General features: G+C 46.8%; 1 protein-coding gene across 2 annotated transcripts in view; it reads left to right on the forward strand.

The window, feature by feature from the left end:
- RSPO1 (R-spondin 1) overlaps nt 1-23,085 on the forward strand; it is a 187,754-nt gene that overhangs the window by 94,896 nt on the left and 69,773 nt on the right. For both annotated transcript variants that reach the window (XM_083173563.1, XM_083173562.1), the window contains exon 2: nt 11,396-11,762. In XM_083173563.1, the coding sequence (XP_083029689.1) occupies nt 11,672-11,762 (91 nt within the window). In that variant the 5' untranslated portion in view covers nt 11,396-11,671. The remainder of the gene's footprint in view (nt 1-11,395; nt 11,763-23,085) is intronic.

The raw sequence follows: 23,085 nt of genomic DNA on the forward strand, positions 1-23,085 counted from the left end.
ATTAGATTTGGGTGAGTTATTTTGTTTCTGTGCAGGGAAAATACTGACTGCATGATTTTACACTGCAATATAGATCTCACTTTGAAGAAAAATTCCACCCAAATCTAATTCTCTCTGCACAAGTTACATCTGCCCCACCCGCAGTGCACATGGTTTTGTCCATCTAAGAAGGATTTTGTCAGAAAGAATGAACTAGAATAACCCCCATTGTACTTTGTCCTCACTTTGTCAGGCATTATTTAGACGTGAGTTCATTAAGTTACCTCACAGCTTCCATTCAGCATAGTTTGTTGTTCTTCATACATCTACAGTAACTCATATTCTTGATAGCTATTGCTGCCCAGCCAGAGTGAGACACCCTGTGCAAGACTATGATTTGCTTAGCACGGCTTGTGAAAATTAGCTGGATCGGCAATTAGCTGCAAATCACTTCGCAATCTGCTCACCATCAAATGATGTTTCCAGTGTGTGCAGTCTGTGCGCAGCCCAGGACTTACTCAGCAACTTTGAAAGAAGCAGTCAGCTCGGGGACGGAGCTGAATTCACACACCCTCCCTCCAAACGCATGGGCACGCCAGCGTTTTACTGACACTCCAAGAAAATGGCCGGTTACCACCCAAAAGTTGGTTTTCTGTCACTCAACTTGTGTACGGCTGGCGAACAAAACAGTAGCAGGATTTTATCCCAGGAAGGCCTTGCGCATGCATATTACACATACACATGTGCAGTCTATCAATAATTTCCCGACCTGCAAATTCACAGCCATGCAATCAGGTCTGAATTACCCCCAATGTTTAGTAAGGTATAACCTTACTAAACTTTGCCATTTTAAATGTGTGAGTGGTATAATGTAAAAATGGAATCTATGGTTAAAATCACTTAAAACACTTAAGGGACATTGATCAAAGCTTGGGGAGAAATACAATTAGAAAATATAAAATGCCAACCAATCAGTTCCTGTCATTTTTTTCAAACACATATCCTTATTGACTATGGACCATAGAAACGATCCACAGTACAGTTTACTGATGGTCTGGAAACAGCACATGCACATTAATACTAGAGATGTGCGAGCTCGGATTTCAGAGATCCGAGCCCCCACGGACGTCATCATTCCGAGCCCGATTTCGAGCAGCGCTCGGAGATTCCCGCCTGACTCGGTCCGTCCGCGTGATTAGAACGTCATCTCCCGGCGTCGGATTTCGCGAGGCTTTATAAGCAGCTGCCGCGCCCCGCCATCTTCACTCCAGTCAAGTAGTGGGTTGGGAGAGGGTGTGTTGGTGCTGCTGCTGGGGCTTAAACTTGAGCTTGACCTTGAGCTTTTGCAATCGCTGGTGCTGTCTCTCAGTGCTGCTGTGTAGTAGTCTAACTGTGTACTTGTAGTACTACTGTCTCCTCTGTGCGGTCTACCTCTGGTGTGCTGTGCTGCCTGTAATTGATTATTTTATTTGCTGGGGCTGTCTCCCTCAGTGCTGCTGTGTACTCTGTTCTCAGCTTAGGACAACAGTCTAACTGTGTACTTGTACAGTACTACTGTCTCCTCTGTGCGGTCTACCTCTGGTGACCTGTGCTGTAATTAATTATTTTATTTGTTAGGGCTGTCTCCCTGGTCTGGGGCTCACTGGCTAATAAATAATTAAATACTGCCGTATATCTCTACCTTTGTGGTCTGGGGCTCACTGGCTATACTGCCGTATGTACCGTCTGGTCTGGGGCTCACTGGCTAATAAATAATTAAATACTGCCTGCCTAATAAATAATTAAATACTGCCGTATATCTCTACCTTTGTGGTCTGGGGCTCACTGGCTATACTGCCGTATGTACCGTCTGGTCTGGGGCTCACTGGCTAATAAATAATTAAATACTGCCGTATATCTCTACCTTTGTGGTCTGGGGCTCACTGGCTATACTGCCGTATGTACCGTCTGGTCTGGGGCTCACTGGCTAATAAATAATTAAATACTGCCATATATCTCTACCTTCGTGGTCTGGGGCTCACTGGCTATACTGCCGTATGTACCGTCTGGTCTGGGGCTCACTGGCTAATAAATAATTAAATACTGCCGTATATCTCTACCTTTGTGGTCTGGGGCTCACTGGCTATACTGCCGTATGTACCGTCTGGTCTGGGGCTCACTGGCTAATAAATAATTAAATACTGCCGTATATCTCTACCTTTGTGGTCTGGGGCTCACTGGCTATACTGCCGTATGTACCGTCTGGTCTGGGGCTCACTGGCTAATAAATAATTAAATACTGTCGTATATCTCTACCTTTGTGGTCTGGGGCTCACTGGCTATACTGCCGTATGTACTGTCTGGTCTGGGGCTCACTGGCTAATAAATAATTAAATACTGCCTGCCTAATAAATAATTAAATACTGCCGTATATCTCTACCTTTGTGGTCTGGGGCTCACTGGCTATACTGCCGTATGTACCGTCTGGTCTGGGGCTCACTGGCTAATAAATAATTAAATACTGCCTGCCTAATAAATAATTAAATACTGCCGTATATCTCTACCTTTGTGGTCTGGGGCTCACTGGCTATACTGCCGTATGTACCGTCTGGTCTGGGGCTCACTGGCTAATAAATAATTAAATACTGCCGTATATCTCTACCTTTGTGGTCTGGGGCTCACTGGCTATACTGCTGTATGTACCGTCTGGTCTGGGGCTCACTGGCTAATAAATAATTAAATACTGCCATATATCTCTACCTTTGTGGTCTGGGGCTCACTGGCTATACTGCCGTATGTACCGTCTGGTCTGGGGCTCACTGGCTAATAAATAATTAAATACTGCCGTATATCTCTACCTTTGTGGTCTGGGGCTCACTGGCTATACTGCCGTATGTACTGTCTGGTCTGGGGCTCACTGGCTAATAAATAATTAAATACTGCCTGCCTAATAAATAATTAAATACTGCCGTATATCTCTACCTTTGTGGTCTGGGGCTCACTGGCTATACTGCCGTATGTACCGTCTGGTCTGGGGCTCTCTGCCTAATACTGCCGTACCTGTGTGGTGTGTGGCTCACTGCCCAATACTGCCGTATCTACCCTCTGGTCTGGGGCTCTCTGCCTAATACTGCCGTACCTGTGTGGTGTGTGGCTCACTGCCCAATACTGCCGTATCTACCCTCTGGTCTGGGGCTCACTGCCTAAATACTGCCGTATATCATTATCTACCTGTCTGGTCTGGGGCTCTCTGCCTAATACTGCCGTACCTGTGTGGTGTGTGGCTCACTGCCCAATACTGCCGTATCTACCCTCTGGTCTGGGGCTCACTGCCTAATACTGCCGTACCTGTGTGGTGTGTGGCTCACTGCCCAATACTGCCGTATCTACCCTCTGGTCTGGGGCTCACTGCCTACATACTGCCGTATATCATTATCTACCTGTCTGGTCTGGGGCTCTCTGCCTAATACTGCCGTACCTGTGTGGTGTGTGGCTCACTGCCCAATACTGCCGTATCTACCCTCTGGTCTGGGGCTCACTGCCTAATACTGCCGTATCTACCTGTCTGATCTGGGGCTCACTGCCTAATACTGCTGTACCTGTCTGGTCATGGGCTCACTGCCTAATTTTTTTTGGAGCCTTGAGACTTTTAGGGATGCTGTACTAGCCGACACCTTTAGGTGGACTCTGGTCTGTCTTGTATCAAGCACAGTGGTCTCATGTGCATGAGATTGTTCTCTGTCCTCTTTTAAAATTGTGTCACCATCACCATCTTCATGGGTGAGAATGTGATCTCCCTGACTTGGGGGAGTCAGGGCTGGGGCAGGAAGGGTACAGGCTGAGTGGGGGTAGGGCACCCTTGTACTCTGCTGCTTTTGCCGGCTCCGGCCGGTAGCGTCTCCCTGGTGTCACGGCTGGCACTCTGCAGGGCCTCCCTCTTGCCTTCCTCATGATGCTGGCTGCTGGCTCTCTCTGTGTGCGCTGCTGTCCATCACCGCCGGGTCTCCTGCACGGAAACGCTGCCCGGCTCTCTCCTCTCTAGCGGGTCTCACTTCTGCACGCTTCCAGGCTGCGCACTCTGCTGCTCTCCTCTCTGTGGATCTTTAGGGTGCCCAGCCTGTCTTCTCTCTCTAAGCACGTGTCATCCTCTCTCACGCTGCTGCAAACCCTCCTCCGTCACGCTGCACAGTTTCATTTCACCTCTGACCTCTCCTTTTGCGCTCCTGTGACAGTGCCCCTGTAACGGTGTGGTGTAAAATGGTACCTGAATCTGGAGCTGATTACGGCGGCAGCTTCTGGATTCCTCACGGCTTCTTCCGGAGAACCTGTGGCAGGGAATGGCACAACCCAAGGAGAACCCACAAAAGACAAGGCTACTACGGCTAGCAGCAACAAATATTTATTTAAAGGAGATATGTAAATGGGTTGCTGCAATACACTCACATACTTATGCAAAACAGTCACTTTATATCATTCAGTAATTAAAGCTATAACTAATCAATGACCAGATTAACGAGAGAACGATTACGCAATAAATTACATCACAACAATAACAATATGACAGAATAATATTACGTCACAACATGTCCGCCAAGTGGCGCTATGCACCCTATATACACTGCGCGGTAGTCCCTGGTGCAAAACAACACAGTTCCTGAATTTGAATAACGGTCCCGCGAAGGAAATCCTCACAAGGTGATTAGGCCATAACTTAGTGTGCACACTACTTTTATGTATAACAAAAGTGATCAAAAATCCTCTCTAAGAGGGGCAGGCAGATTCCCATCCCTTAGGGCAATCTCCTGTATCAGAGGCAAACAGGCAGTCCTGTTAGTGGGGGTATCCAACACCCCAGTACCTGAACAATCAGCTGCAGTTGCCAGCTCCTGCTGGTCACGACTCCTGGCTGGCCACTGCCTGTCTTGGGTGCTGTGTGGTCCTCTGGGTGACTCCCAGATGGGCGGCAATGTCCCTCTCTGCCTAGTTCCGTGCTGTAGGTCTCTGCAGTCACTCCTACTGGGCTCTATCTCCCTTCACATGCTGCTCACCCCTTCTTCTGGTCAGCAGTGCTGGCTGTCATTAACTGCTGGGTCCTTGCTCCCAGTGCCTGGTCTCAGATGTGTGCTTCTCTCTGCACAGCATCTCTGTCTGCATGCTTCCTGGCTCAGGATACAAGCTCTTCTCCCCTCTGCACACTTTCTCTCTCTCTCACACACTGCTGCTGGGATCACCTCTGACCTCCCAGCTTCCTGTCTCATGTGCAGGGGAGCTGGGACACTAGGACACTAGCTGAGTCTGTTAACCCCTCACAGACCTGCAGCTTCCACAAGCAAAGGAGGTTTTCCTCTGAGCAGCATTGGCTGCAATTAAAATCTCTTTGGGGGCACAAGAGTACACCAGGGGTGGACTGCCACACTCCCTGGGCAGCCAATCAGGGGGGTGTCAGGCTCCCTGCACGTGGACTGAGCTGGGGCTGTTTAACCCCTCACATCCCTGCAGTTTTCCTCTGAGCAGCATTGGCTGCAATTAAACTTCTTTGGGGGCACTCCAGGGGCACAGGGGGTATCCTGTAGTGGGCTGCCACACAAGCCCATTCACAATTTTTGAAATATGGCTATCCACAGGTTGTTCAGTCTGCCCTTTGAGATTGGGATCTTTCAGCACAGAGACAAACTGCACATAAGGGTCAGGATTAGGAAAGTTGTTAAACGGGGTTTCGACCATGAATCAATCACATCATTAAATTACTTAATAATCAATCAATCATAATCACAATCAAGCCAGATAGGGGTCTTGTTAAATATTAAACTGACCAAAACAGATACACACACAACTAATACTGCCTCATCTACCTGTCTGGTCTAGTGCCCACTGCCTAGTACTACCGTATCTACCGTCTGGTGCCTAGTACTTCCTAGTACTGCCTTATCTAACGGTCTTGTGCCTAGTACTGCAGTATCTACCGTGTGGTGTCTAGTACTGCTTCATCTACCTGTCTGGTCTGGTGCCCACTGCTGAGAGTCATTCGTATGAGGGACTTGTCTTTTAAATGCATACAACTGATTGCATTCCACTAATGAGAGTAATTGATTGCTGCACCAATCGCCCACTGCTCCTCGGCTGCACTGTGTAAACAGTGCACAATCAAGCCAGATAGGGGTCTTGGTGCTTGTTTTGAGGTTGTAGCAGGGGAGTGCAGCTACGAGTCGTAACACCTTGAGAGAAGATCAGTACTTCTCTAACGGCAAAGGACATCCTCCTCGACAGAGCGCACAGCTTCACGAGGGACGCATGTGAAGCAGTGAGCAAAGGGAACACCCGCCTAGCGAGCCAGATCACCTGAATCCACCCTAGCGATCAATAGAGTTACAGAAGTCGCAGCCAGATAGAACTCTTCCAGCTGCCACCTAGTCATTGATTAGCCCCCTCCACTCCACCCATTAGGCAATGATTGACGAGACGAATGGTAATAATAAATAATAAATGAATCACCAAATTAAAAATCAGATGAAATTAATTATAAAAATAATCATAATCACAATCAAGACAGATAGGGGTCTTATGAAATATTAAACTGACCAAAACAGATACACACTCTGCACCATCGAGCAGGTGATCACTGACATGCCAGGTGCAACGGTCTTTAGCACCCTGAATGCCAAGTGTGGGTTTTGGCAGATCCCTCTGGACAGAGCCTCTTCCATGCTTACTGCCTTCATGACCCCTATTGGGTGCTACGTCTTCCTACGCATGCCCTATGGCATCACCACGGGCAGCGAAGTTTTCCAGCACTGCATGGAGCAACAGTTCGCTGGCTCTCCCTTTGACATCATCGCTGTCAGCATCCTCCTTATCTGCACAGCCGGGTCCATCAGTTACTCCCACTGCTGCAACCAATGCTAGTGATGGTTACGCATGCCCTATGGCATCACCACGGGCAGCGAAGTTTTCCAGCGCTGCATGGAGCAACAGTTTGCTGGCTTTCCATTTGACATCATCGCTGTCAGCATCCTCCTTATCTGCACAGCCGGGTCCATCAGTTACTGCCACTGCTGCAACCAATGCTAGTGATGGTTTACATTACATTACATCTTCCATCTGCCACCTTAAAATTGATTAGCCCACTCCCCTACACCCATTAGGCAATGATTTAAGAGACGACTGGTAATAATAAATGAATAATAATCACAAAATTAAACAATCAGATTACATTATCACACAATCAAGCCAGATAGGGGTCTTGTTGGATGTTAAAGTGATCGAAACAGTTACACACTTGCAGACAAACTCTGTGCTGCACAAAATGCCCACCGCTCCTTGGCTGCACATGGTAAACAGTGCATGATCAAGCCAGATAGGTATCTTTTATGGGCCTATTTTTTTAAACTGCCATCATGTCTGCCGCTGCAGTGCCACTCTTACATGAGCCACGTGTTTGTGCCGCACACTTGTGTGGCTTAGCATAGTTATCCAGCTACCTCAGTGCAAACTTTGGCAATAAAAACAATATTGTGAGGTGTGAGGTGTTCAGAATACACTGGAAATGAGTGTAAATGAATGTTATTGAGGTCAATATAGCGTAGGAGCAAAAAAAAACACCAAATTCTGCAATTTTTGCTCTTTTTAGGCTTTTTTAACAAAAAAATCAGAACCCAAAACCCAAATAAATCCAAACACAAAACACTTAGGAGGTGTTTTGCCAAAACCCATTAGAACCCAAAACCTCAAGGTAATCAGAACCCAAAACCCAAAACCCGAAAAGTGGCCGGTGCACATCTCTAATTAATACACCCATTCACATTATTATATCATCTACCAGTTGGTTACACACTTGAAAGATTGTAGACACTGGGAAAACCATTTGTCTAATAAATTCATAATGCAGCGTGTTGTGTATTATGGTTCATAATACACATTTACTTTTCAACTTACTGCAGGCCCTGGTGAATACATATAGGGGGTTACTCTGGTTGCGAAGTTCGCATTGCTACATGTCTTGTTAAGTCCAACCCCGCCCGCAATGCCGCCTGCCCCACTCACACGCCGCATTCCCCGCACAGCTGCAAATGGATGTTTTGCATAAACATCCATTCGCAACCTATGGGGCGACACCCACATCATGTGATGGGCGCACACAAAACTAGCTTTGTGTGTGTGTTCTTGTGGGGAAAATGGCGGACAGCTGACATCCGGTGATGTCAGCCGCCTGCCCCTAGCACCCATGTCACCGAGTGATTACCATTGGAATGCCCAGCATTTTCATGGGAATGCCCATGAAACACTGGGCATTCCCATGGCCCCTCCTCAGGCCCACCTCCCCACGCCCCTGCCCGCAGTCTTGTGCGCATGCGCAGTTCAAGAATATTGCACACCTGTGAGAATTCGCTCGGGTGCACATAGACAGAATAAGGTTCATATTGCTAGTATGACGGGTGTGGTATGGGACTCCGACAGTCGGGATCCCGACAGTCATTATCCCGACGTTGGGATCCCGACTGCCCGGAGTCAGACAGCATGGCGAATGCAAAAAAGCCCCTTGCGGGCGCGGTGGCTACACGAGCCACCTACTCTATTCTCCCTCTATGGGGGTCGTGGACCCCCACGAGGGAAAATAGCGGGTGGCCGTCGGTCACCCGGCTGCCGGCGTTTTGACAGTCGGGATGCCGACGTCGGGTAAATGACTGTCGGGATCCCATCCGGCACCCAGTATGAATCAGTCTGACACTGATCTCATCCGTAAATTGTCAGATAAAACTCTTTTATTTAGTTTCTACCTAGTTACACTTGGTTTTGTAACTCCTCTGCAATCCATGACAGAGAACTTGTATTATTGCCCTAAAGTGACATCTGCTGGTTAAATAAAAAAAAATGTGCTGATGACAGTACGTTATGGTAGTTAATGTTATACAGTACAGGCTGAGTATCCCTTATCCAAATTGCTCGGGACCAGAAGAATTTTGGATTATTCCGTATTTTGGAATATTTTTATGTTTCAATGATGTATCTTGAGGTATCTTGCATTTTTGTTGTACAAACACATCAACCAAATGAAATTCACACAAGCATATTTTGTTTGTGCATAAAACAAGGTTTCAAAACATGAAACAAAGTTTGTGTCTTATCGCAGGCACTGAATGTGAATGCCAAGCAATCATTTTCTTGCATATATTTAGTGCCAGTTACATATCATTTCCCTAGTAGTGCCAGTTACAGATGTCCCCAGTAGTGCCAGTGATATATCATATCCCCAGTAGTACCAGTTACAGATGTACCCAGTAGTGCCAGTGATATATCATATCCCCAGTAGTACCAGTTACAGATGTACCCAGTAGGTTTTTAGCAACAAAAAAAAGGACTTTGGGAGACTATTGTTTTTGGATAAGGGATACTCAACCGTATATAATTGGCTAGCACATTCAATATTTTTTTATTTGTTTTACAATTGTATTTAATTTATCACGAATTACCCATTGCCATATTTTGCTATCTTTCTTTACCAATATATTTAAATACAGGTTGAGTATCCCGTATCCGTTATCCGAATTATTCCGAAAACCATACATTCCAGAAAGTGAAAAAAAAATATTTTTTTTGCTAAAAACTCACTAGGAACATTTGTAACAGCACTACTGGTGACATGATATGTAACTGGCACTATATATGTGCAAGAAAATGATTGCTTGGCATTCAGATTCAATATCTGAGATATACACAAATTTTGTTTCATGTTTTGAAACCTTGTTTTTTGAACAAATAAAATATATTTGTTTGTATTTTATGTGGTAATAAAATATATTTGTGTGTATTTTATGTGTTTATACAGCATACATGCAAGATACTTCAAAATACATAATTGAAATATTAAAATATTCCGAAATACGGAATAATCCGTTATCCAAAATTCTCCTGGTCCCGAGCATTTTGGATACGGGATACTCAACCTGTATTACAATTTAAATTATACTTTGGAAAACTTGGTAAAAACAACACTCGATTTTTATACTTGTCTTTACATTATACATACTTTATCATACCTGCTAACTTTTGGGCTTTAGAGTGGGCACCTTGCCTGCGCCTAATGTCACCTGTCTGTTTCCCCCTCCCTCTACAGTGTAAGCACCTTAAAGCAGTGCATCTCAGCTGCATGTGCACTGAGAACTGTGCTGCTAATTGTTACCTGTGGTCTTTTCTAGTTTTTCAGTTACTGTATGTTAAGTTCTGTGTACTCTGTATTGTTCGAATGTGTGTTAAATGTACAGTGCTGTACTGGATTTGCAAATATTTCTCTTTTTTTTCTTTATTTATGATGGAGGAATTAAAGAAAGGGGGCTACATACAACAATAGTCTGAAATATGTCTAAAGCCAGTGTCAATTCCATAACAACCATTTACTGTATGTGTATTTTTTTTAACACAAAACATACCGCATTTATCTTCTACACAGTGGCATAACTAGATATTTGTAGGCCCCTATATACCAGCCAATGGTGAAAACATGTATAAGCACATGTTACTTGACAGTCAAGGTGGGCTCTAGGCCTCGTAGCAGCTGTACTCCCTGCACCTATGATAGTTATGTCCTTGCCTCCAGGAAATGCAGGTGGGCAGCACAGGTACTGGGATGTGGTGCAGTGCATTGCCATTGTGTCATCACAGAACCAACCACACACACCCCTACCAACACACACTGATTACCAATCAAACCATTCCACCAAATTCACTGTGGATATGAGCAAAAATGTGAGGCTATGGCTATTGCATACTTAACTACATTATGAATCTTCTCTCCAGGAGATCCCCGAAGAAGAGAAGTAGACATGATTTGATGGGGAGGGGCCTGGCGAATTGCGTCATAAGCCACTGTACAGATAAAATTGGCCCAAATTTGCATAGAGCCACCTCCCTGTGAGACTGCCAGTAAGTTCTTTGTTTTGCCCACTTCACTAGGAAGTAGGAAGAATCCCTCCCGTATTCTTCCTACTTCCTGGACACTTTTCAGGGGGTGTAGGGGATAACCCCAAAAATCAGTGCAGTGCAATGTGAACGGATAACCCGGGTCAAACAATCCAGGTCCCTTTCACACTATCGAGGAGGCAGCAATTGGAGACATCCCAAAAAAGTGATGGCTATCGGGTCTAACTGGATAGCCCCCGGCAAATCTGTTAGCCCCAGTAATGTACTGCAAATAATTTGATATCCCCTAATATGTGAATTATGGAGCCTAACCGACAACTAAAAGTTATTTTAGGCATCTCATTTTTACCAAATTGCATCTGGAGATGCAGAAGTCTGACAGGAAACTTTTCGTGCCATCACAAACGTTTTTACAAACTGAAATGTGAAAGTGAAATTGTATCGGTTTACTAATATTGATTGTAAAAGAAGTTCAAAAGAATAGCACTTAATTAATGCTGTATCTATGTTCTCTCCTATGCAGGTAGCCTTAGAAGACTCTGTAGGCTTTAATCCATGTAGCACATTCAGCACGAACCCCAGTGGGACTCTGTCCAAGCTCAGGATGTCAGAAGAATCATGTCACCTGCCACCTGAATTTTATACAGCTGATGACACGGTTTACAGAGATGGTCCTGTACCAGGCATGTACAGACTTGTATTTGTGATCAGACCCAGCATATACTGAAAAAACCACAAGGGTGGCAGAGACTCCCTCCAATCAGCTGGCTTTGCATGCACTCAGTGCTGGAGAGTTACTATGCAGTTTGGACTGTTCACTGTGCTTGTCTTGATCTTGATGGATATTGCAGACAGCAGCAAGGTTGTGAAGGGGAGGAGACACAAGAGAAGTAAGTACAGCAGCCATACATCACTGACAAGTGTCTGCCCTAAAACATCAACACTACGCAGACAGGTCTATCTATATATATAAAGCAGTCACAGACTTTTCCAACAAAGTGCTGAGTTTAACCTGAGGATTCAGAACATGGTCTGATTATGTTAAAACAAAATTATATAAGCAGTTTCTTTTCCCTGACTTTAACATACAGTATTTATAATATGCACTTCCATTTCAAGTGTAAAGCATACATTTCATTATGTTGTGTATATTGAATTATTCTGTCAAATCAATGTGTTTTTCTGAAGATGATCCTTTTTAATGACTACATGTGGACAAATGGGTATGGGTCATTGGGCCGATCCAATTTAGGTCGGCATGCATCATACTTGCCGACTTTGGCATACTCCTTTCCGGGAGAAGCCCGGAGAGGAGTGAAAGGGGGCGGGTAGAAGCTTCGTTTTGGGGGCGGTGCACGGGTGATGTCATCAAGCCCCACCCCCACAACGGGCTGAAGCCTCAATTTGCGGGTCCGTGGGTGGGGGGGAGGGGCTAAAAATGACGCAAAATGACGCGAATTGCGTCATTTAGCCCCGCCCCCTCCCCGCGGACCCGCGAAAGTCATCGTTTTTAGACAGCGGGGATGATGCATTGGATTGGCCACTGAAGGTCCACAGGCCTTAGGTTGACACCTGAAATATGGCAACATGGCTAAGGTCGACGGTTCAGAAGGATAACACAAGCATTAGGTCGACAATGTGAAGGTCGATAGTCAAAAGGTTGACATGAGTTTTTTGTTATTTAATAAAGTTATTTGTCCCAAATGTTGACATGTCCCAAATGTTGACATGGAAACCGCATATTGCATCATTCAGGCCCGCCTCCTCCTGGAAGACTCATGAATTGTGGTATTTGCCATACTGGGGGGCGGGGCTTGATCTACATCAGGCCCCGTCCCTCGAAGTGCTGCTGACAGTCTCTTCTCCGGGCTGCTCATGGAGAGCAGACTTTAAAAGTAGGCAACCCTGGAACATACTACTGTAGTTCTGAGTGTACTGAGGGGCAAAGCACCCAGCAATGTATTGTATGCACAGATTATGCTTTATATATAACAAAAGACACTGATGAATTAAAAAAAAACAACAACTCATTTTACTGGAAGAGACAAAGAGATATTTTACTGATTTTTACTTTTGGAAGGAACTGAACAAACCTAGCAGCAGAAAACTAGTAAAACGGCTGCATATAGTGGCTTGTATTCTACCCCTGCAACATATTTCCTGTTTTAAAATTGAGGCTAATACCCCTTTTGCATCTGCAAGCCAGGTCACACCCGGGATTTTGTACCCGGCTACAACCTGGGTGCGACCCGGCTTGCAAACCCATTCCCACTAGAGTCCCCACCCGGCATAATGCTGGGCGGGTAACATCATCGGGAGGTGGGGTTGGAGAGGCTCTGGGAGATGAAAGCATCTCCCAGCGCCGGCTTTTGCACTGTAGTGAACGGGACCCGGTCGCACCAACCCCGGTTACTGGTTTACACTACACAGTGACCCAGGTCAGTGACGGAACTCCCGGAGGCAATGGAGTCATCTGCCGCCAGGTGACAGCCTTAAGGGGGGCACTGGCTCCATTGCCTCCCGATTTTCTGTTTCCTTGCTCATTCCTGCACTTTAGAAGGTGCTGGCTAACGGTTCCCTTATTGTATGCAGCGCGCCCGCCCCCCCCCCCCATCCTCTCCTCCCCTCCCCTCCGCGATTACAGTGCAGGCAACAACGCTTCCCCCGCTCAAGCTGCTTGATGTTCAATAGTAGTGCACAGCCAGACAGTGAACTCCTCAGGGATCTGAAATTACTTACCCTGGCTTTAACTTCAGGCTACTTGGAGATTAAAGATGATCACTGTCTGGCTGTGATTAGCTCCGTCCAGGACATCAGGAAGTCCCGCCCCTCTTCTGTGCTCAGTGTGTCACTCTGTAGTTAAATCGAGTGCTGCTGCCAGCAGCATGTATTCAGGGGTATGGGTAAAAACCGGACCAGGACAAAACCCCCGGACCGCCGGACCAGACATCAAACTCTGCATTTTGGAGCTTGTATCGTCCGGTCCGGGGGGTGTCCTGTCCGGGGGTGTCCTGTCTGGGGGTTCTGCCTTTGACACCTGTTATCAGGTAGAGGAGGAGGGGTAGAATAAAGCCTCCCTGTATGGTCCGGGCACTTAGCAAAAACCGGACGGTCCGGACCACAGGGGGAGGCTGTAATCTCCCTCCCCATGTCCCTGGTGATAGCTATCACAGGGACCCCCCCGGACAAGACACCCCCCGAACAGGACACCCCCCGGACGGGACCCTACAAGCTCCGGACTGCAGATTTTGATGTCCTGTCTGGAGTCTAGTCCGGTCCGCTTTTTACATAGTCCCTGTATTCAGTAGAAGCTCAGAAGCTTTGCAAACAGATGGCTATTGAAAGTAAGTCCCTGCTGGGTGGAGCAATGGGAAGGGGCCAAGAGGGGCACAGAAAGGCATGTGGAGGAATAGGGCATGTGGGATGTTTTGGCACACAGAGTCTTATGGTTGAAAGGGGCTAGGGTGACACAGTCATGTAGTTGGAAGGGGCCAGGGTGGCACAGAGAGGCAAGTGTTTTGAAGGGGCCAGGGTGGCACAGAGAGTCATGTAATTGGAAGGGGCCAGGGTGGCACAGAGAGGCATGTGGTTAGAAGGGGCCAGGTTGGCACAGAGATGCATTTGGTTGGAAGGGGCCAGTGTAGCACAGAGAGGCATGTGGCAGGCCAGGGTGGCACAAAGTAATGTAGTTGGAAGGGGCCAGGGTGGCACAGAGAGGCATGTGGTTGGAAGGCCAGGGTGGCACAGAGTCATGTGGTTGGAAGGGGCCAGGGTGGCACAGAGAGGTGTGTGGTTGGAAGGGGCCAGGGTGGCACATAGGCAAGTGGTATATGGGAGCACAATGCTAACAAAAGAACTGCACAATATGGTATGTGGAGGGAGAAGGGGAGCACAGCCTGGGGTGTGAAAGTTAGAAGGAAAGCATAGTGTGGGATATGGTTTGAGTGAGGGGATGGGACATGCCAGATCCATTGCATTGGTACCAGGACCTGGCTAGCCATCGCTGGCTCTCGCCTCTCCTGGCATAGCCAGCAGCAACCTATATGTGTGTTTTTCTTCTATCAGTGCCTGTGTGTGTTCTTCTATTGATGCTTATGTGTGTGATACAGACCATAAATTACATGCAGGCGGCATCTGTTCACACTGCAGGCAGAGTTTTTGGGTTGATTAGCATCTTCATGAGTCTTGGGCACAGCACTTCCATTGATAAAAAGGGGGTGTGTCTTAAGGACATGCCCCTTTTGATAGGCCAAAACCCCATCATAAAGTGAGTGCAACAGTACACCCTTTAGTAAATATTAAGGGCCTGATTCAGACCTGTTTGCTAGGCAGTGAATGTTCACAGCCTAGCAAACAAGTAAATGCCTGCATTTGCATTCAAGTGGATGTGTACGATTACACATCCACTTGCATGCAGCCACACAGGTGAAAAATCAGTGGTTGCTGACCATGGAATGATTTTATTCCCCTTCGCTGATAAGTCAGTCTAAACTGACTTTTATCCTGCTGGAGATGGCCAAATTCAGGGTGGGCGCTGACGTCAGCTGCTCGCCCCAAGTAGGCATTGACACGCCTGCATGAGCAGCATACCGCCTTTTTATGCTTCCTCCCCAATTCCTTCAACTATGGAGCAAACACTCTGGCGAGTGAGAAACTCGGGTTTGAATCACCCCCTACATACCTTTTCTTATATATATATCCATAACAGTAAGTCAGCTTTAAGACGGGGGGGGGGGCACCAACATGTACCTTGCCTCCGGGCAACTGGTATGAACTTACGCCACTGACCGAGGTTGAACACGTGTTCAACGCTGAGTAGAAATGCCGGGTCTCACGACCTGGGTTATTTCTACAGGGTGCGTTTCCACCTGCCTAAAATCCCGGGTTTTGCGCGCTCTCATGCAAAAACCCGGGATATTTAGGCTAATGGAAAATGGGTATAACAATCTCAGTGGTGGCCAGTGTTCTCCACCAGAAAACACTGGTGCTGTCCGCTCGCTCAGCACACAGGGCCTTATTCTGGTTCACTCTCAGAGGCAAATTCATTCTCAAATTGACAAAACCATGTGCACTGCAGGGGGGCAGATGTAACATGTGCAGAGAGAATTAGATTTAGGTTAGTTATTTTGTTTCTGTGCAGGGAAAATACTGACTGCTTTGTTTCTACATTGCAACAAGAAAAACCCCACCCAAATCTAATTCTCTCTACACATGTTATATCTGTCCCACTTGCAGTGCACATGGTTTTCTCCATTTGAGAAGGAATTTGACTCTGAAAGTGAACCAGAATAAAGCCCACAGTGCTGACAGCTCACTCTGTGTGTGGGCTGTTAGCTCTGTGTGCTGAGCGACAGTGGCGCAGTACTGCCCAACCTAGCATAGCTAGGTCGCCCTACACACATCGCTATGTGTCTAGGGTCCATTAAGACCCATACACACTGGGTAATTTTGAGCTGAAAGCAGCTCACTTTTACTGTTTGAGTTGCTTTCAGCTCAAAAGCCGCCGTGTGTATGGCCCAGCAATGAGAGCTCATTGTCAGCCATGGCCATTCATCTGCTGGTATCACCAGCCGAGTGGATGGCTTTTCATAGCATCCTGCTGTGGAAAACCAACCACCCACACGAAAATCGATTGGATGGGCTAAAATCTCTCAGTGTGTATTTTCACTATCATCGCTGTGCATACAAGCTGGGCAAAAACACCTAGTGTCTTTGCACCAATATACACAGAGGCAGATTTAGACCTCATGGGGCCCTAGGCATAATACCAATTTGTGGCCCTAGGCAAGATACCGATTTTGGGACCTTAGTTTTGCTGCTGATTGCAGGTGGCATCGATAGAGTGACATAGTAATTAAGGCTGAAAAGAGACGTTAGTCCATCAAGTTCTACCTATCTAACTTGTGACTACTGACTTAAGTAAAGGTCATAGCTATAGGATTCCCTTAGTGGCCAAAAATGCATCCAGTTTTGATTTCAATTCATTAACAGTAGTTGCTGTAATCACCCCCACTGGCAATGAGTTTCAAAATTGTACTGCTCTAATGGTGAAGAATCCTCTTCTTAATTCAGTACGTAATGTCTTTTCCTCGAGCCTCAGAACATCCTTTTACATTTAGTAATTCTCCCAGAATGTAGCATCCTTCAGAAGTGTCTACTCTGAGGCAGTGGCCATTTTGGGTGGGGCATTTTCAACACTTCCATGTGGACAGCGAGACAGTTTGGAAAACTGTCTATGATTACACAGCTCGTCTGGCATTAGAAATAGCTTTAACTAAACAGCCACATTATCAATGGGGTGGATGCATACTTGCCTACTCTACTGGAATGGGTGGGAGGTTCCGATTATGGGCTGCCACTCCCTGGCACCTGGAAAATTGGGCAAGTCTCAAACATCTGCTGCTGCCCGCACCATAGTGTTCACACCTGCTCATGGAGGAAAAGTGGATAAGGAGATGATGTGGTGCTCACTGCACACTGCATCTATTTAGATCAGGTGCAACATATGTGCATAGGTAAAACGCCCGTGAATGGCGTGCCAAATACGGCAGGAGAATACACTTTATTTTCCTGTCGTATTTGGCATAAGCCTGCACGGGTCAGTCAGATCCGTGCAGGCTTCAGTGTGTAAAAAATAGAAAAATAAGAAAACTATTTAAAATACCGGCGCGGGGTCTCCCCACAGCCGTAACCAGCACCAGGCTGAAAGAGCCGAGGCTGGTATTAAAAAATCAGGAAACCAACCAAATAGGGGTGCCTTGATTTTTTAAAACCAGCCCCAGGCTCCAGGGCCGGGGCTGGTTCCCAAAATACGGGGGACAAAATGACTAGGGGTCCCCCGTATTTTAAGAACCAGCCCCAGGCCCAACCAGCCAGCAGGGTAATGTCACAACTGGGGGACACTTTTTATATAAGTATATACATTCACCCTACTGACCAGTCAGCCTGGCCAGGGGCCCTGGGGGAGTGGGGAACCCCCAATAAAGGGGTCCCCCCCCTCCAGGACTTACCTGGCCAGGCTGAAGCCTGGTGCTGTCCCCGGTGACACTGGAGCGGTGGTCACCGGGCTGATTCAGTGTAAAAAAATAGAAGATACTATTGTCTAATACTGTGGAACTATGAGTCCCAGCAAGCCTCCCCCGCATGCTGGGACTTGGAGAACCACAAGTCCCAGCATGTGGGGCATTAAAGGGCCAACTGGCACTTGTAGTTCCACAGTAGTAAAAATAGTCAAATAAACACACTGACACACAAAAAAATAAAGCTTTATTACATCCAAAGCCCATACATACTGATACTTACCTATCTTGAGTCCATAGGTAGCCCTCGTTCTCGGTCCAGTGTCCTGGTCCGGGTCCGTGTTGGCGTCCGTTTCGGCGAGCCTGGTTCTCGTTTTTTTTTTTTTCATTTATATAACCATTTTTTTTTTACACTCTGCAGCCTGCAGGGATCAGTTAGATCCGTGCAGGCTGCAGAGTGTAAAAAAAAAATGGTTAAATAAATGAAAAAAAAAACGAGAACCTATACGAATTCGTATTAGCGGCCATATATACGTCCGCTAATACGAATAGTTACGCCATCGGAGGGTTACAAAGCAGTCGTATTTGACTGCTTTGTAAATTCCCCTCTGGAACACAACTGAAACAGCCATATGCAGTCGTATTCATTCGTATTAAGAATACGAATACGATTTTTTGTATTCGTATTCTTAGTAAATTTCCCCCTATAAGTTTATCGTAAACCCATCTTGCTTGGTATCCCCTGATCTTGCCCCTAAAATACTTGAAGTCCAATATTTGCAGCAGGGAATATCTGACCATCCCCCTTTACTTTTAGTGTTAGACAATCAGTTATCTCAAAATTCTTATTTGTGGAAGCTTAACCCTTTTTGCTTGACACTGCTTAGTGATGATCAAACATTGATTAACGAATGGAAAGACTTCGACTCCTGTAATGCTTCATGGTTAGATCCTTTGTTAAAACATGACACCTTTAAAGCTTATTTGAGGGGTTCCTTTATTAAGAGGGTAGCTAATATTAAATGCTCCAGCAGAGAGGAGCTTTGTCTGGAAAAGGATTGTAGAGATCGGGAAGACACTTACTTGCTCTCTAGGTCTCCTAATGATTGTTCGGGTTGGGATCTTGCCAGACGGAAATGGTCTGATTTTTTATCAGATAAAACCAAACGGAAATTACTTTTTAACAAACATGCCATGTACTCACAGGCTGATGTGGGAGGCAGCTATTTAGCTTTTCTGGCCAGGGTCGAACGGGGAGTCAGTGCCATTCAGCAGGTGCGGGATATCCGGGTAATGCAATACTCTACTCCCGACATTGCCCAAGTCTTCTATTCTTATTACTCTAATTTATACGCCTCAACGGTCTCATACACGCTACAACAATTACAAGATTATATAGCCGGAATCACTTTACCCTGCCTATCTACATCCTCTATTGCATATTTAGAGGCTGCGATCACACATACAGAGATAGAAGCAGCTATAGCCTCTTTCCCCAATAAATAAGCGCCTGGTAGTGACGGTATTCCAATAGAAATATAAAGATTTTTTTGTCCCGAATTTGCTGAATTTGTATGATGCTCTGTGGAATGAAGGCTTGCCTCCCTCTATTGCTGGAGGCCATTATAATAGTGCTTCTGAAACCGGGAAAGGATCCCTCTACCCCAGACTCATATCCACCAATTTTGTTACTGACAACCAACATAAAATTTTTTAGCAAAAATTCTAGCAAAACGCCTCAATTCTATCATAACCACCATAGTACATGATGACCAGACAGGCTTTATGCCTGGCAAATCGACCATTCAGAATCTCCGCAGGGTATTTTGCCATTTGCAGAGGGGTGACGCAGGTGGATCGGGGGCAGTGGTGGTGTCTCTTGATGCCGTCAAGGTCTTAGACTCGGTGGAGTGGTCCTACTTATGGGAGGTTTTACGTAGATTCAGTTTTGGCCCAAATTTTATAAGATATATTGAATTACAGTATTATACTCTTGTCCCAGAGCCAGACTGTCTATTAACGGCTACATTACTAATCACTTCTCCTTGGCAGAGGGACCAGACAGGGCTGTCCGCTCTCGGTGGCTGTTTGTGCCTTGGAGATTGAACCATTGGCATGTATGGTCAGGAGTCATTTGGAGATTAGGGTTATCCCAATTATGATTGCACTGATGTTATTGCATTGTACGCTGAAGACATGCTTCTTTTCCTGAATGACGCTGGTCCCTCCTTAACAGCTATGCTGGCAACAATTAACAAGTTCTGTACCTTCTCGGACCTATTGATTAACTGGGATAAATCCTATATATATTCCCTGTGTCTGGTGCTGTCCCTGCGGTGCTACCAACCGGTTCACCTCTTCATTGTGCCCTATGCTTGAAATATTTTGGGGTCTGGATTACAGCGGATAGTACGGCTTTTATAAAACAAAATATAGATCCAGTCACAATGGACCTTCAGAAGAAGATCCATATTTGGAAAAAACTCCCTCTAACAATGTCTGCTCATATAAATTTACTTAAAATGACTATACAGCCCATATACTTATACCTCTTACAGCATGCTCCAGTCTACATTCCAAAGAAGGTCTTCACAAAAATTGAGAGTATGGGTGACATTCTATGATATGCGCTAAATGCGCATGTTTAATTCGCACCCTGTATCGCCGCAAATCGCCTATTTAGAAATCGCATTTTTCAGCCTAAATGCGCATATTTAATGTGATGCGCATTGGAGGCTGAAAAGTGCGAATAGGGGCGATTTGCGGCGATGTGGTGCACTGGTTTTAGTCCTGAAAATGTGCGATTTTCATGTGTGAAAATCGCACATTTGCAGGACAGCGCAAGGTGTAAAAAAAAGAACCGAGCGCGGGGTCCCCCGCCCGAGTGTAACCAGCCCCGGGCTCACTGAGCCGGTGCTGGTGACATAAAATCAGGGTCCCCGACAAATAGGGGTCCCCTTGATTTTATGAAACCAGCACCAGACTCAAGGTCCGGCGCTGGTTCCCAAAATACGGGGGACAAAGTGACTAGGGGTCCCCCGTATTTTAAGAACCAGCACCGGACACAACCAGCCAGCAGGCTAATGCCACAGCCGGGGGGAGACTTTTTATACAAGTCCCCCCGGCCAAAGCATTAACCCCCTGGCTGGTCAGCATGGGCAGGGGTCCTGGGGAAGTGGGGACCCCCCCAATGAAGGGGTCCCCCCTCTCCAGGACTTACCAGCCCATGCTGATAGTCCGGGGCTGTCCTCCATGCCCCTGGGCTGTGGGCATGGAGCTGATGCTTTGTGTAAAAAAAAGAATGATAACTATTGTTTTACACTGGCGAACTATCAGTCCCAGCAAGCCTACCCCGCATGCTGGGACTTGGGGAACCACAAGTCCCAGCATGCGGGGCATTAAAGTGCCCTCTGGATGCGCAGAGATGTTACTCCGTCGGCGTCTATATTCAGAATGATTTCTGGCCAATCAGGAGCCGAGTTTCTCGGCTCCTGATTGGCCGAGAAATCATTCTGTTCAGAGACGTCGAGGGAGCAACATCTCAGCGCCGGACCAACTCCTTGAAGCCGGGTACCAGTCGGGAGCAGCGCTGTCACCGGAGGTCGCCGCCGGGGAGCAGGTGAGTAGGATTTTCCTCCTTAGGTACCCCTCTGGACTACCACGGATCCCGGACCCCGGATTCTTCACGCCAGGAGCCCCGGAACTCCAGGACCAGCCCCGGAACCAGGACCAAGGCCCCGGAACCGGACTCTTCTGCCCTGGAGCCCCGGAGGACGAATCCAGGATCCAGGGACCGACCTACGGGCTCAAGGTAGGTAAGTATCAGTGTGTTTTGTGTGTATTAAAGTTTTATTTTTCAGGGTGTCAGTGTGATTTTGTGCACTATTTTTTACACTGCAGAACTACAAGTGCCAGCGGGCACTTTAATGCCCCGCATGCTGGGACTTGTGGTTCCCCAAGTCCCAGCATGCGGGGTAGGCTTGCTGGGACTGATAGTTCGCCAGTGTAAAACAATAGTTATCATTCTTTTTTTTACACAAAGCATCAGCTCCATGCCCACAGCCCAGGGGCATGGAGGACAGCCCCGGACTATCAGCATGGGCTGGTAAGTCCTGGAGAGGGGGGACCCCTTCATTGGGGGGGTCCCCACTTCCCCAGGACCCCTGCCCATGCTGACCAGCCAGGGGGTTAATGCTTTGGCCGGGGGGACTTGTATAAAAAGTCTCCCCCCGGCTGTGGCATTAGCCTGCTGGCTGGTTGTGTCCGGTGCTGGTTCTTAAAATACGGGGGACCCCTAGTCACTTTGTCCCCCGTATTTTGGGAACCAGCGCCGGACCTTGAGTCTGGTGCTGGTTTCATAAAATCAAGGGGACCCCTATTTGTCGGGGACCCTGATTTTATGTCACCAGCACCGGCTCAGTGAGCCCGGGGCTGGTTACACTCGGGCGGGGGACCCCGCGCTCGTTTTTTTTTTTATTTAACCCTTTGTTTTATTTTTTACAGCAGAACCCTGCACGGAACATTGCGATCTGTGCAGGGTTCTGCCTAATTCGCCTAACAGACCCAGGTCTGAAATTAGTGCGAAAATGAGTCACTTAAATAATGCGATGTGCAAATGCGCATAGCATTAAATAAGCGACTTGTATACTTTTCTGTGCGCAAACATCTGGATGCGATAAAAATGCGAATTAATCTCGCATTTTTATTCACCAGACATTTACGCACAAAATATGCGATTTCAGCCCCTGTGCGCATCCCATTAAATCGGCGATTTAATGGGAAAATGCGATAGCGCCATTTTGTGGTCTAATTACCGCAAAATAGCGCTAATCGCATAGCATAGAATGTCACCCTATATTTTCCACATTTGTATGGGGTGGGAGAGCGCCCTGTGTGGCTTTACGGACCTTGGTCAGGGCAAGGGATGATGGTGGTTTAGGACTCCCCAAGCCCAGCTTGTACATATTTCTGTCTGGATTAGGGACCGTCCCAAACTTTTACATTGAATGAGTCGGCCCCACACTTCCTCCATTACACTTCCTACTATCTGGTACATCTCCAGGTGGACTTCCCCCTATATTACGAGAGGCCCCAAAAACATTCTCACTTTATTTTTGATCGGAGGGGAATTGATGATGAGACTCCCTTATGGAATAATGCAACCTTTAAGGAGTTATTAACCATATCTGGGGAT

The sequence above is a fragment of the Crinia signifera genome, chromosome 2, assembly GCF_055691185.1.
Source record: "Crinia signifera chromosome 2, ASM5569118v1, whole genome shotgun sequence".
NCBI classification, from domain to species: Eukaryota; Metazoa; Chordata; class Amphibia; order Anura; family Myobatrachidae; genus Crinia; species Crinia signifera.